Genomic DNA, 14,240 nt, shown 5'->3' on the forward strand with positions numbered 1-14,240 from the left:
ACAACTGACTTTTTACTTTTTTAATTTTTTAGTAAGTGTTCTTTATCAGTTCAGTCTGCTATGTTTTTTTGCAAATGAATGTATTTAATTTACAACTAAAGATCACAAACTTCTTTAGTAGCATACATATACAAATACATACAGTACATATAACAAATAGCTTAAAATTTTAACTGCCAGAACACGGCTTGCCTTTTTCTTTTGATTGTTCCCAATCTGGACAGCACTCTATCAAATACATTCAGCCATGTGGTCTATATGTCATGTGGTCTATTCCAGTGTATCAATGAAAGCTTTTTAAATAATATAAATTTGATAGAATGCTGTCCATAGTATTCTTACTGTGTTGGACCAGTGGATGATGATCATTTTTACCAGTGTAATGCTGGCTACTAGTTTCTGTACACATTTTGTCACATAAACCTGCTTGAAATATTCACATGCATCATCAAGCAACACACCCCTCTGACTATTAACACACCTTCAGAATAAACTACCTGAGCCAGTTGACTCACCTAGAAATATACTAACATGCCCTATCCTCTGTGGCCTATACTTACACAGTTCTGTAAATCTAGCTATATGGGGACGGATAAAATAATATATTTCTGGGTTTTCCATCTGGAGGTTCTGAATTTGGATATAGGCTTCCAATGCAAAGCAGGGGAAGTGGAAGGGGTGATGGAAAAAAAAGAGAGAAGAATGCAAAAGATAAAGGAGAGTTGAGAACATAAAAAGGTTAACTAAAAAAATAAAATGGATAGAAAGATTCATTTAGACATATATAATTGAGGTTAGTATTGTTACTAACCTATTCTTTAAGGTTGAAAGAGGTGGGGGAGGCACATATCTATTTTTCTCGTTCATATTTTTTCCTGCCCAGCAATTAGTTTTTTTCTGGGGAGAACACAGACTGCCCCATGAAATTTGTCAGAGTGGAAAAATCATTAATTATGTGAATTTCTGTTAGAAGTGGTCTGCGGGAGGTCCTTGGTCCATATAGTTATGCTGCTATATGATTGTGTCTGTGTATGTGAGTAAGACTCCTTGCATGTATGTTTGTATGTTTTATTGTCTATTACTTCCCATAAAGCCTCTTACATTCTGCACAGTCTTCCCATTGATTGGTAGTTGTTTGTTTGCAAGGCCTGCTTATAAATTGTCCCAATAAGTCTTTCAGTATAAACATTATTTAATCAACAACTATATATAGTGATTGGCCAGCTATGTAAATTCTCTAATTTAACCCATATAGTGGCCTTTTTTATCTTTATATTCATTTCAGCCTGGACAGCCACATAAATGACCGTTATCATCTGCTTAATTGTTTTTATAATACATTTAGGGATGAAGGTGGAACTGTTCAGCTCAGGTGTCTATTTTAAGGCACAATGCATTGCCAGATATGGCGCTGTTTGTAAATGGTACCTAAATGGTCATTTCTGATCATTTTCTGATCATTTTCTGGTCATTTCAGTTGGGTTGAATGCAATGCAATGTGCATTTATTCTACTTGAGATGGATGTAGAAGTTCCACCTGCTTCCACCTGGAATTTATTTCCTTCTGGGAACTGTAGCTCAGCAAGTAACAGTGGGGAGACTCAATATGGGGGACCTAAGGTTATGCTGGGTACTTTGTGAGTACAGCTGGGGCAAAGGCAGTGTAATGTGATTAATCTTGCTCTTTGTGAATAGTTTTTATCATTATATATTATTTATATCTAATTTGTATATACAAGTAAGTAGGTTTGCTACCTTTTCCATCAATGAGATCTGGATGGGGGCGAGGTCGGTGACATCGGGGGAAGGTCTTTCTGGTCAGAGGCGTGGCAATTATGTTTTTGTGGAAAACTATGATGTGTTGGACTGTGATTGTCCACATTTTGCAACAATCAGGGGAAGCACTGACAGTTTTTCACATTTATGAAAAATGTGCAGGCAGTTTGGAACTGGGCAGCCCATCTAAAAACTGGGCTGTTAGGTTAACTGGACAGATGGAAACCCTACAGGTATGGGATTCTGTAAGCTTCAAATTATAGGAAGTACTTTCTCCCATAGACTTTATTTTAAGGAAATAATTCAGATTTCATTTTCCTCTGGAATAATAAAAAAGTACCATATATTTGATGGTATCTAAGCTACCTATATCCATATTGGTGGCAAAACAATCCTACAGAATTGGTAAGGTATGGTGATCCAAATTATAGAAAGATTCCTTATCCGATAACCCCAGGGTCCCAAGTACTCTAAATAATAGATTGTATGTATTTCTATAAAAGATTTTAAAGGTTTAAAATTATACATATATCTTTTAACTGACCTTGCAGCCACATAAGCTTTGATGTCAGTGCACCAGCAGCCCCTGGATATTCCTTATATGGCTACAAAGGGCTGGTTTTCCAATAGGGGGGCATAACTATGTTTGGGAGCCCAGATCCACTGTTTTCCACTAAAATGAAAGTATTTTGCTTTTTTTCCTGCACCTAGTTACAGGACTGGCACATAAGGATGGAGCTTTCTTTCAAAATAAAGTGCCATAAGGCATCCCTGGTCAAAATATTAAAAAAATTACATTTTGTAAACATTTTTGCTGTACTTTTTTTTTTGTTTTTTAAATCCTCTGATTATTGTTGGTACTGTAACAATGTATAATTGTCACCAAAAAATTAAAAAGAACATTTAATAACCATGCTTCATAATTTTAAAACGCCCAGAGGTTTGAACAATACACTATAGTTCAGTAGAGAATTTTTTATGCAAATGTATCTCTTTTGGTCTAAATAATACACACAAGGATTATGATTTTTGACTATACACCCCCTATAGCTTTACTAATATTCGTTCCTGGTGTTCTGTGTAAATTTCTTTAATGACGCAAATATGGTGTGGTATGTAACCCCTATGCCCTGGGGGAATCTCAGCCCAAAATATTTTTAACCTTAAATCAACCCTGGATTATGTTGTAGAATCCACTAAATAATATGCAAAGCTAAGGGTGGCAAATTGATTTGCTGCAGACTTGATTAGAGTGATTTTAGCACAAGGAGACACAGCAGGAGAAAGAATGAATTTTGTTAAGAATATGGAAGAGAAGACATGAGATGTGGGGAAAAGGAAGGGAGACAGAAAGCACTGATGAGAAAAGCAATTGGTCAGAATTGGGAGAAGGCATGTTTTTTTGTCAAATCAAAGGGATGCCTTTTCCCAGACTATTTACCAACAGAATTATTTTAATGCAAACTGCATGTGTTAAATATATTTAGAATCTTAAAAATGATTATAATTATACTAAGTTTGAAAAGAAGTATACAAAGAACTGTTTACCGACACTTAATTAGGAGCTTTTTGGCTGCATTGACCAAATGAGTGTAACTGCTATTAGTAGCGTGTGTTAGGCTAATATTACAGGAGGCACATTTATACTGGCTGCTAGCAGTGGAATGAGGACTACTCCTTGACATAGTCCACTGTAATCTAGGATACTGGCCTCTGGAAAGCTGTGTCAATGAGACAACGGTGTGTTTTGGGTATGAAGTAGCAACTGACCTTTAAAGGGCACTGTTGTGGCAACTCTGGTTTATGGCAGCACAGACTGGTGTTACAGTCAAGGCAAGCTTTGGAAGTACTGCTATTCTGAGCTTTTAAACTTGAGTGATGCTAAGTGAACATTAGTGTAGTAAATAATGTTTCCAGTCATATTTCTAATAGCTATAACCTATACAAGAAATGTACTCTCTCTTTTTTTACACTACTCTAGTACACCACATTAGTACATGGACTGCCTTATTTATCTGATGGATTGCAGATTATCTGTTAAATTTGAAAATGTAACCTGCTGATGCGCAATGTCAGCAGTCGCCTGGTACATCAATGTACAGGTATGGGATCCGTTATCCGGAAACCTGTTATCCAGAAAGCTCTGAATTATGGAAAGCCTGTCTCCCAAAGACTCCATTTGTATGTATTTCCTTTTTCTATAATAATAAAACAGTACCTTGTACTTGATCCCAGCTAAGATATAACTGATCCTAATCAGATGCAGAACAATCTTATTGGGTTTAATTAATGTTTTATTGATTTTTTAGTAGACTTAAGGTATGAAGATCCAAATTATGGAAAGACCTCTTATCCGGAATACCCTTGGTCCCGAGCATTCTGGATGATGGGTCCCATACCTGTATATCAAAATGAAGAGAAGCCCCAGCTTTTCTCCTCTTTCTAAAGTTAACTACTGTATTATTTTCTACTTGTAATTATTTATTTAAGCAGTAAAAATGGTTGCTGCCTTCAAAAACATATTGATCAGTTATGATTCACATATATTTCACATTACTACTGCGAAATCCAGTTAAATCAATTCTGACGAATATTTATATTTAAAAAATAAAGCATTGACATGGGTCAGTTGTTCAAAATAATTTCCTGATTGTCATGAAAAATAATTTATTTGAAAAAAAAAGTGCTTTGTTTACTTTTAATTATGCCCTCTTTTTCTTTTTAATATTTAGGTGAGGACTTTAGATTTCACAGTGTTCTAAAAATAGAACCTTGAGCTGAAAAGCACAAGCTGAACAGCAACAGATGATGTGCTGCTAGAGACCAGTAATGCACTGTGATGTCATAGTGCTCACATTAGCAAGATAAAGATCTCACTGTGACATCACAATGGCATTACCGGTATCTAGCAGTACATCCACTGTTACTGTTCAGTTTGTGCTTTGCAGCTCAAGGTGCTTCACGTACCTTAGCTTAGAAGTGACAAACTATACAAAACAACTTTTTTTTTCCAATATCTACTTATATACAAAATAAAGGTGAGTGACTTCCCAAGATTCTAATGTGAACAGTACAGAGGAGCAAATAGTCATACCTGTTCAATTTTGTATATAAAAACCTATTTAATTTGAAAACAATAAACTTAGATTTTCAATTTCTGTTGTTCATCAAAAACAGAAATACATTCCACTAATTACTGAAAAGAATTAAACTATCATAGGGTAAAGGTAGATAACTTCTTTTATCTACCCTGTTAGAATCATGTTAGAGAATGTAACATTGAGCAGAACTAACTAAATTAATTAGGATACATTATAAATAAATGGATAAAACAGCCTTTGGGGTATATTCATTAGAGTAATAATAAAAATATATATTTTCTCCACATCAGAGACTTTTAGTAGCAAATGTATCAGAGGGTGAAAGTGAGTGCTCATTTTTTGATAAATATGCCTCTGAAACTCACATAGAAATGAATCGATAGCAGTCGCATTTCACTCTGGCATGCTGCGCAGAGCTAGTATAGCCTAGAAACTTTTATATTTGCTTATTATAATAAAAAACACAGAGATGAACTAATACTTTTGAGCATTGGTAATGTAATATATTCTATATGGCTGTAGATACCATTACGTGTATTTTCACCTATTTTTCTTTCTATCCCACTTTATGCAATAGATTTATAACAACAGAATGAAGATGTATCACACATATTTACTTGTGTACATCCTTATCATTGGAATCTACCTTCCTTGCTTTTTATCAGGTAAGCAGAGAAACGTCAACTGCAGGAAATATTATCTAAAATATTTTGGTTAGAAATGTTTGTCTTTAGAAATGGCACTTTTTCATATTAGCTTCATCTACAAAAGAAATAAATATGTATATATATATAATAAACGATACAGATAAGTACATAATAGAGCGGAGACAACAGTAAATACATAGCTTCTGATATAGTGCATGACTGATGATACGGAGTACAGTAAAGTATACTTGCAATTAGGTATTCAGTGATGCAATCAAAACATTACCTCAATCTAAAATATTTTGTGATATGAAGCATCCTGTAACATGAATGTGTGTGTATTAATGTGTGTATAAATGTATTTCTGTGTATAATGGTGTGACTGCATTACTATATATGTGCATAAATGTATATTTTTTATGTGCATGAATGTTGAGTGTTCTGTGTGCATATGTATAACCTCTGCAATAGGATATCTTGAAACTGGATTAAGTTTATAGGGGGGGGGGGGTCACTGAGGTTAAGGCTACAGAGTTACAAAGGGGCATCTTTTGGGCTGTTACATCCTATTAGAATTGTTGATAGAAAACATTAGTGGGACTGAATGGGGTTAAATGTTCCAAAAGCCAGAGAACACGTATACCAAGTGGTGGTTTTTGCTTACTCATCTTTGTTTTTGCAGACAATTCTAAAAATGAAAGCCAAATTAATGAATCCTACAAGGAAGATGAAACCAACAAATACACTTATACTGCATATATTATAGCAGGAGTTGCTCTTGTGATAATGTGTATACCAGCAGCAGTTGGATGGTAAGTCGTTTCTCTTTATTTAGCAGATTCTTTTATGCCTACCCTAAGGGGCACATTTACTAATCCACGAATCCGAATGGGGAAAAATCGGATTGGAAACGAAAATTTAGCGACTTTTTCATCGCCGTTGCGTTTTTTTCGTATTCCGCGCGACTTTTTCGTCGCCGTCGCAATTTTTTCGTATTGAGCAATTGTAAATGGCGGAAAAACCAATCCGTTTTTTTCGCGGCGGCGCCGAAAAAGTCGCGGAAAATATACGATAAAGTCATAACGGCGCTGAAAAAATGGCGGGACATACGAAAAAAAAGTTGCAAAAATACCAATCATTACGAAAAAACGCTTTCAGTCCATTCGTGCATTAGTAAATCTGCCCCTTAGTCTCACTTATCCTCAACCGACCAGCAGAAGTCAATCATGCAAGATCTATGAAATAACTGTAACTGTGATGCCACAACAAGAGTTTAGGTTGTTTTGTTTTTTTAACCTAGTCCCATTTTTTAAACGATAGCCAAATTTTTACTCTACTGCCAATAAAAGTACTTGGCACAATTTACAGATATGCTTATATAAGTACTGGATATACTTTGAATTGGAAATGGGGGAAACTGTTATACTAGTATAGGTGCGGTAGTGATTTTGCAACTGTAAGTGGCTGGGTCTAAAAGGCCTCAGAGTATCTAGTGTGAATGTTAAATAACTGTATCTTTTCCTTGTGCAGGTTTCTCTATTATAAACTGAGAAAAAAGACAACTGTGTATGATGAAGAAAAGGCGATAGAGCAGTCTATGCCGCCTAAATCTAAAAGCACTAAGAGGTCTGTAACTGAACTAACTCTTTTGTTTAATTTAAGGGGTATGAGGGCATAGCTTTTTATTTTAAAAATAATTTTGTGTTGCTTAGAACTTAGGATAGTCACCACATCGTAGGCACATAAAGGCACTGTTTTAAAGTAAAGCATCCTGTTTGTACACAACACCTCATTCTTATTGTTTTTAAAGTTTTTTTTTATTATTTAATGAAATAATGTTTACATTAGAAATGGTACCAAGAGTCTCTAATGTGTGCAATGTATCTCATCCATTTAGTGGCAATATTTTATTGAATTCTAAATAAACTTAGAAGAAATCACTGGTGCCATTGTGTAGTTGCATGGCATGCAATAGGCCAGGATGTATGACTTAATAAAAAGCATTTCCCAATACCTGATGAAAGTCCATATCTGTTCATCATTCTGTTTGTTTAGGACTAAAACGAAAAAGAAGAAAAAGAAGAAAAAGAATCAAGTGAATAAACCAATGGAAACAACAATGAATGTGGAGAAACTTGCTGATGTTTCCATAAAACCTAGTCCTACTGAAGAGCAAATACAATCTAAGGAAATACCCCAAAGACCTTCTGAAGTGAAGAAGTAAGTCAAGCCTAAAAGTTATCCCTTTACAACCCCAATGTTCTTTATTTGTTTTCAAGTAGGGTAAATTTATTAAGTAGTTGTTGTTCCAAAAAATTAATACGCCCACTAAATGATCTCTTTTGTCATCAGTGATTACATTTGGATCTTCTCCAGGTTATAAATGCCCACCCTGGTTGTAAAGTACTTGAAAGAAAGACACTTAATTCAAATTTTTCTTTATACTTACTTTTGTAACAGGAATAGGACATTTCCAGAAGAGGAATGTATGGGACCAGATCATGAAGAATATGTGGTACCAAGAGACTTTTTAACTATAGAAAATGAACATTTGGTACCAGACAATGTTTGTGTGTCCCCAACTTCTTCAGAATTCCACCAGTCTGTAAAACCAACCCAGAAAGGAACTCCAAGTAAACCTAAATATAGGAGGTAACATATTTTCATTTTAAAATATTTTCATAGCCCAACTCATTGCCCTGAAATCATTTTGCTCACATGACTGTTACATACTGCTTCAAATTTATCTAGTTTGGCCAAAGTTACATTAAGTATTGGATCCGCTTATCTCTGTCTACATTTTGTAGTCAGGCAGAGAGAAGCTGATCCACTTTCTTTTGCATCTCCATATAGCTGCACTGAGAGGCACAGCTTTGGCCTAAGTGCAGTTACACAGAGAAGAGATTTTTTTTCACTCTACTCAGTATAGCTGCATTTAGCCCAAAGCTGTGTCTTTCAGTAGCTCACTATATACTCTGTATATGCTAATAATTCATATTATCCTTATTTTAATTGCTAACATTACGCTTGTTTTGTTTGTACAGGTTGACAATTTTGGAGTGGATTGATGAGACCACAGATGAAGAAGATGACGAACAGACAGACATGGAACAAACACTTCAGGCACCAGAGAAAGACATTTCACAGTTTACAGCTGTAAACATTGTTCCACAAGTTTCAGAATCGCAGAAAGAGATATCTGTGGTTCCTGAAACTAACATGTAAGTTTTGCGCTATTCCATTTAGGTCAAAGTTAGCATTGTTTCCATCAATACAAATATAGCATAAATAATAAAAAGGGATCAGAATTAGTGATGAGCGAATTTATATTTTATATATATATATATATATATAATATAATAATATATATATTTTTTTTAATTCAGGGCTTCGCCTCGTGAGTTTGAGATCCAAATAGAAGATGATGATGATGATGAAGAAGAATGGGTTAGCAAACCCACAGATGATATTATAAATAAAAAGTTTAACAAGTAAGTTGGATAAACTGTCAATATCAGCTTTCTGATTCCTATAATTGCACAAATGGAGATTTTTTTTATACATTAACATTTAGAATATAAACACATTAATTATTTGAATGGCCAGTGGTTCGCCGATAATATAAATATCATGCCTTTCATTATACACAACCTTTTAGCCTATAAAGATAAAATGTAACAGAGATATATTTTCAGCATCTTTAAATGTATTGATTTTTAAGAAGAAAGTTTTAATATTTTTATACTTTTTTCATTTCAGGGACATATTAGTGACAGTCCAAAGAAAAGATGTTGTTGATGATGATGATGATGCTGATGATGATTATGATGAAGAAGAATGGAGAAGGAATCAAATAGATCTGAAAAAACATTGTGAAGATGTTAAGAATAAAAAATATAAGCAGTAAGTTTGCTAAACTGTTAAAACAAGGTTTCTGCTTTCTTATAATTGCTGAAATGGATGGGAATGTATTTTTACATTTAGAACATTAGCCCACCTATTAACACTGGATATTTTAAATGGCCAGTGGCTTGCTTATAATATAAATATGATTTATTCATTTGTAGACAACCTCATTAGCCAACAGAAAATGAAGTATAACATGTAATATATGTATATATATCTGATGCTATAAAGATCATTTGTTTATTATACACAACCTTGTTAGCCTACAGAAAGTAAAATATCACTGAAATGTCGCTCTATGCTCGGGAGATCAAACTGGTGTATTGCTATTTTGCGTCTTTAAATGTATTTGTTTTTTAACAACAGAACAGAAGAAAGTTTAAATAATTTTATACTTCTTTATTTTCAGGCCTCCGGAAGTTGAAGTAATTAAGATTGGAATAGAAGATTATGATGACGAAGAATGGATTAGCAAACCCGTAGATCTGAAAAAACTTAGTGAAGATATCAAGAATAAAAAATTTAAAAAGTGAGTTTGCCAAACTGTCACTATACGCTTTCTGCTTTCTTATATTTGCAAAAATAGAGCTTAATAGGCATTAACATGTAGAATATAAACCCACCTATCAACACTAAACATTTTAAATGGATTGCTGTACATCATTTGTTCATTTGTAGACAGCCTCATTAGCCAAGAAAAAATTATGTATAACATAAATGGCTCTATGCTAAATACATTATTGATTTCTTTTAGGGTTGTTAATACTTTAATTTAGGGTTGTTAATACTTTAAACTTCTTTTCTTTCAGGCATTATCAATGGACAGATATCCAGATTTTTGAAGAAGATGGAGACGATCCAATAGATCTATCAGATCTATCTAGTGATACGGTTCAAATGCTGCAAGAACATATTCAGTGAGTTTGCAAGTTTTGTATTCAAACTTTATATACATTAATATTTAAATAAGCTACCTGCCTGTTAGCTGTGGATTGTTTGAATGGCCAGTGACTAGCTAAGAGTCAGGAAGTTCCGAAAAGTTGCGGAAAATGTTGCGATTTTTTCGTAGCATTAAAACTTGCGCGAAAAGTCGCGCCTTTTTCGCAGCTTTTGCGCCGAGTACGAAACATTCTGATTCATTCAAGCTTCAGTATGGTGACTTTTCTTGGGCCAGGTTGGAGCTGCAGGGTGCCATTGAGTCCTATGGGAGGCTTCCAAAATCATGCTAAGTCTGAAAGTTTCGCCCGCCGCTTACGAGCGCTCAATACGAAAAAGTCGCGACAAGATACGAGCGCATCGTAATGGCTACGAAAAACTTGCGTTTTTTAAAACTCGCGTTGTTTAAATACAGGAGAGTGTTTCATCAACTTTTATACTAATTTTGTATGCTTGGTGCTCGTGGTTTCTAAAGAATTTTCTATATTTTGGAGCACCACTACTTAAAGCTACTAAGAACATTACCAAGAGTAAGAATATGCTATCCTATAATGTACTAATAGTTTACATATAGCTAAAAAAAACCTCGAAGTATATATACATATTATTTACAATTGGAGCCTGCAGGGGCTACAGAGCCTGCCACAATATCTTACGTTTAGAGGAATAATGTGTTGTATTATTTGGTACCTATAGCACCAGAAGAATCTTATCATATATTTATAATTCTTTACTTTCAGGAATGACTCATTTAAAGAAGGAGAATATCGAGTTATGCGTTTTGAAGATTTACAAAACACAATATATGTAACAAATTTACCTAGAGCTAAGGCTAAAATGATCATAAAACAAATGAGGTGAGTTTACTGTACTGAAAATAGCATTTTGAATCCTTGTATTTGCAGAAATGTCATTATATATATATATATATATATATATATATATACATATATACTTATGTAGAATTGACCCCCCTGTTATTATTACAATATTATTGAAAATAAAATGTGATACAACTAAATCAGTAGATTAAAAGACCACTAATACCAGAAAAATTTTTTGATTTTTTTTTCCCTTGTTATCGTCGTGGTTAAGCACTATAACACAGCCTTTCCTATGTTTAAATCCCTACTATCCCTGGATGCCAAAATTAAGGCCACCCTCCTAGAGGCAGCACTTCAATAAGCCCAAGATTTCCCCTACAATGTAGCAATATTATTAAAAATTGGTCCCCAGATTAACTGTGCTATTTTAATATTTTTCTACTTCTTTCGTTTTAGGACTGCACCTGTTGAATCAGTGCAGGATTATTTAAAGGCTTTGGAAGAACCTGAAAGGAAACCAATTAATTTAGACAGTGATGAAATTGTTTGTAACTATCCAGAAAATACTAAGTGAGTTTGATAAACTAATGATAAGCATTTTGCCTTTTTATAAATGTAAATACATACAATTAGTATATGAACCAACCCATTAACAGTGGGCTATAATGAATGGCCAGAGGCTGACAATATAAAGATCTTTTGTTAATTTGTAGACAACAGAAAGCCATTAGCCAACAAAAAATAGAATGCAAGATATATAGAAATATAGCTGTATTGCTTTGTTTCCCGATTTTTAACACTTTACACTTGTTTAGTTTCAGAGAACCTGAATCCTTAAATATTCTGATATTTGAAGATGATAGAGAAGATCCAATAGAATTATCATCTCTACCTAAGGATACAGTTGAAATGATTACAGAACATATTCGGTAAGTTTGCTAAGATAAACCCAAGCAGTTTTCAATTTTGGTTTTCACACAACAAGATCTAAATAAATGAATATATAGGAAATTGTAGATTATTTAATTGGCTAGAGACTAGGTGAGGGTTAGGGAAATAAGACAAAGAATGGGGTAAATGGGGTTAATCGTAGTCTGATGGAATGCACTAGATGCCCTGAATTTGCTCTTTGTGTTAGTTGTCTCTGCTATCCAGGCTTCCATGGATTTGAAGCAATGTAACAGAAGTCAGCCCTTCATGCTATTTGCTGTCTTCTACTACTGTTAGCAACATTTATACCTTAAAATTACAAAAAAAAAAACATTAAACATATCAAACTAATATATATTGGTACATTGCTTCAAATTACATTACTTATTTGAAAAAAAATAGGAGTTTATATTCCCTTTGAAAATTAAAGTGGATGGTTAGCTGTAAAATAATTTACATTTGCAATTTGCAGTATGATGAAATTAGTGATAATTTGATATTTTTGCTGTTTTGGAATTAATAATAATAATAGGCTATCCTCTGATATACTAAAGGTTTATGTAATGGTGAATGACGCCTTTTACAGCCTGGCTGTATATGCACATTTAAATATAATTTTTTGATTTGCACAGAAATTACAGTGTTGCTGGTCTTTTTTGTATGATGTGTTATGTTTTTACCATGCACCTGGGTATATAATTAAAGCGGTGTGCCACCCTTCTGGTAATATATATAATTAATAATAGGAACCCAAAGTAACTATACTTTAAGGATATGTATTATGTGTATAGGAATAATTTGTAACTTATCAATATGTTGTACACAAACCAGAAAAATCTTATTTTTGTTATTCTTTAATTTCAGAGTAAAGCCTTTTAAAGAAAGAAAGTATCAAATTGTGCTCTTTCAGGATAACGCAAAGGCAATATATGTAACAAACTTACCTAGAGAACAGGCTAAAATATCTTTAAAATATATAAGGTAAGTGTACTTAACTTAAATTACTTTTTTCAATTCTGCTATTCACACAAATGTTTTTTTTTTCTACATAAACATTGAGAACAGGTTTCCTGTTACCATTCTGATTATTTGAATTAAAAGTGGCTCACTGAGAACATGAATATATTTTGTATATTTGTTCATAACTTTATTATTCCAAAGAAAATATAATATAGCTACATACTCAGCAAATTAAAGAGCCACTAATACCATTAAGTGAAAATATTTTTTACATAATGTAATATTGTTATTCTTGTTTTATTATAGGAATCTGCCTGATGAATCACTGTACGACCAAACAATACGTTATCGAAACCTTATAGGAATGAAGAAAACGATCAAAGCCTTACTATGAAGTAAGTTTGTTTTCAATGAGTTTGATTTGTAATGGAACTTGTACTAATGGAGCCTTGTCAGTGAGACTTTGTATGGCTCACTGTGAATATAAATGTCATTTGTATATTCTGCACAACCTTGTTAGCCTCTAATAGCATACATTTAAAGTTTTCATCAGTTCATCTTGTACCTACTAATAATTGCTTGGCAACAAATGTCCTGTAAGATTTTTTTTGTATAGTTCTGTAGTCATGAATGCCACCCATTTTATCTCCCTGGTTAAGTAGTAATAATCCTTATTGTACTTTTTTTTAGGAATATTGGTGACAACAAAATGTCTAACAAATAGTTTTGGACAGTGGCGGGCCAAGCCGACCGGGCGCCCTAGGCAACCCAGTCGGCCCCCTTGCATCGCAACCCCCCCTACGTGCGTTCTGGCGCGCATGCACAGTTTTCGTGCGCTCACAGGGGCGGTGGCGGGGGGGGGGGGTTGCGATACGAAACGTAATGGAATACAGACTAGGGGTAGGTAGGCAGGAGAGGCTCCTGTCTGGCGCCCCCCAATGCGCCCTAGGCAGCTGCCTCTTCTGCCTACCCCTAGTTCCGGCCCTGGTTTTGGAGGGCACACCACAATTGCTAAAGCAGAAATAGCTGGCTTTAAAACAAAGACAGAAGAAAAAAAAAAGAAAGAAGAAAAAAGGGTGCAAATGAGAAAGCAAACAGAACATAACGTCTAGTCTTGACAATCAAGATCTGTTGAAAGTTTTATGCCCCAATCTGAGAAT

The 14,240-nt window shown here is 34.2% G+C and overlaps 1 protein-coding gene across 1 annotated transcript; it reads left to right on the top strand.

Moving 5' to 3' along the window:
• The first annotated feature begins 5,167 nt into the window (after nt 1–5,167).
• On the top strand, nt 5,168–13,974 carry LOC116408321 (FK506-binding protein 5-like). The gene is made up of 16 exons (XM_031895101.1): nt 5,168–5,542; nt 6,207–6,336; nt 7,055–7,150; nt 7,580–7,744; nt 7,985–8,176; nt 8,569–8,745; nt 8,911–9,015; nt 9,284–9,427; nt 9,840–9,959; nt 10,240–10,347; nt 11,107–11,223; nt 11,647–11,760; nt 12,006–12,119; nt 12,985–13,101; nt 13,387–13,475; nt 13,771–13,974. The coding sequence occupies exons 1-15, from the start codon at nt 5,470–5,472 to the stop codon at nt 13,472–13,474; spliced, it is 1,860 nt and encodes a 619-aa protein (XP_031750961.1). The 5' UTR covers nt 5,168–5,469; the 3' UTR covers nt 13,475; nt 13,771–13,974.
• The last annotated feature ends 266 nt before the right edge of the window (nt 13,975–14,240 follow it).

The sequence above is a fragment of the Xenopus tropicalis genome, chromosome 1, assembly GCF_000004195.4.
Source record: "Xenopus tropicalis strain Nigerian chromosome 1, UCB_Xtro_10.0, whole genome shotgun sequence".
Classification (NCBI taxonomy): Eukaryota; Metazoa; Chordata; class Amphibia; order Anura; family Pipidae; genus Xenopus; species Xenopus tropicalis.

Bases quoted from the DNA above. Each gene is read 5' to 3' on its own strand.
- LOC116408321 (XM_031895101.1), top strand. From the start codon at position 5,470: ATGAAGATGTATCACACATATTTACTTGTGTACATCCTTATCATTGGA. The intron at 8,746-8,910 runs GTAAGTTTTGCG...TTTTTAATTCAG, and splicing joins GTGGTTCCTGAAACTAACAT to GGCTTCGCCTCGTGAGTTTG. The intron at 11,224-11,646 runs GTGAGTTTACTG...CTTTCGTTTTAG, and splicing joins ATGATCATAAAACAAATGAG to GACTGCACCTGTTGAATCAG.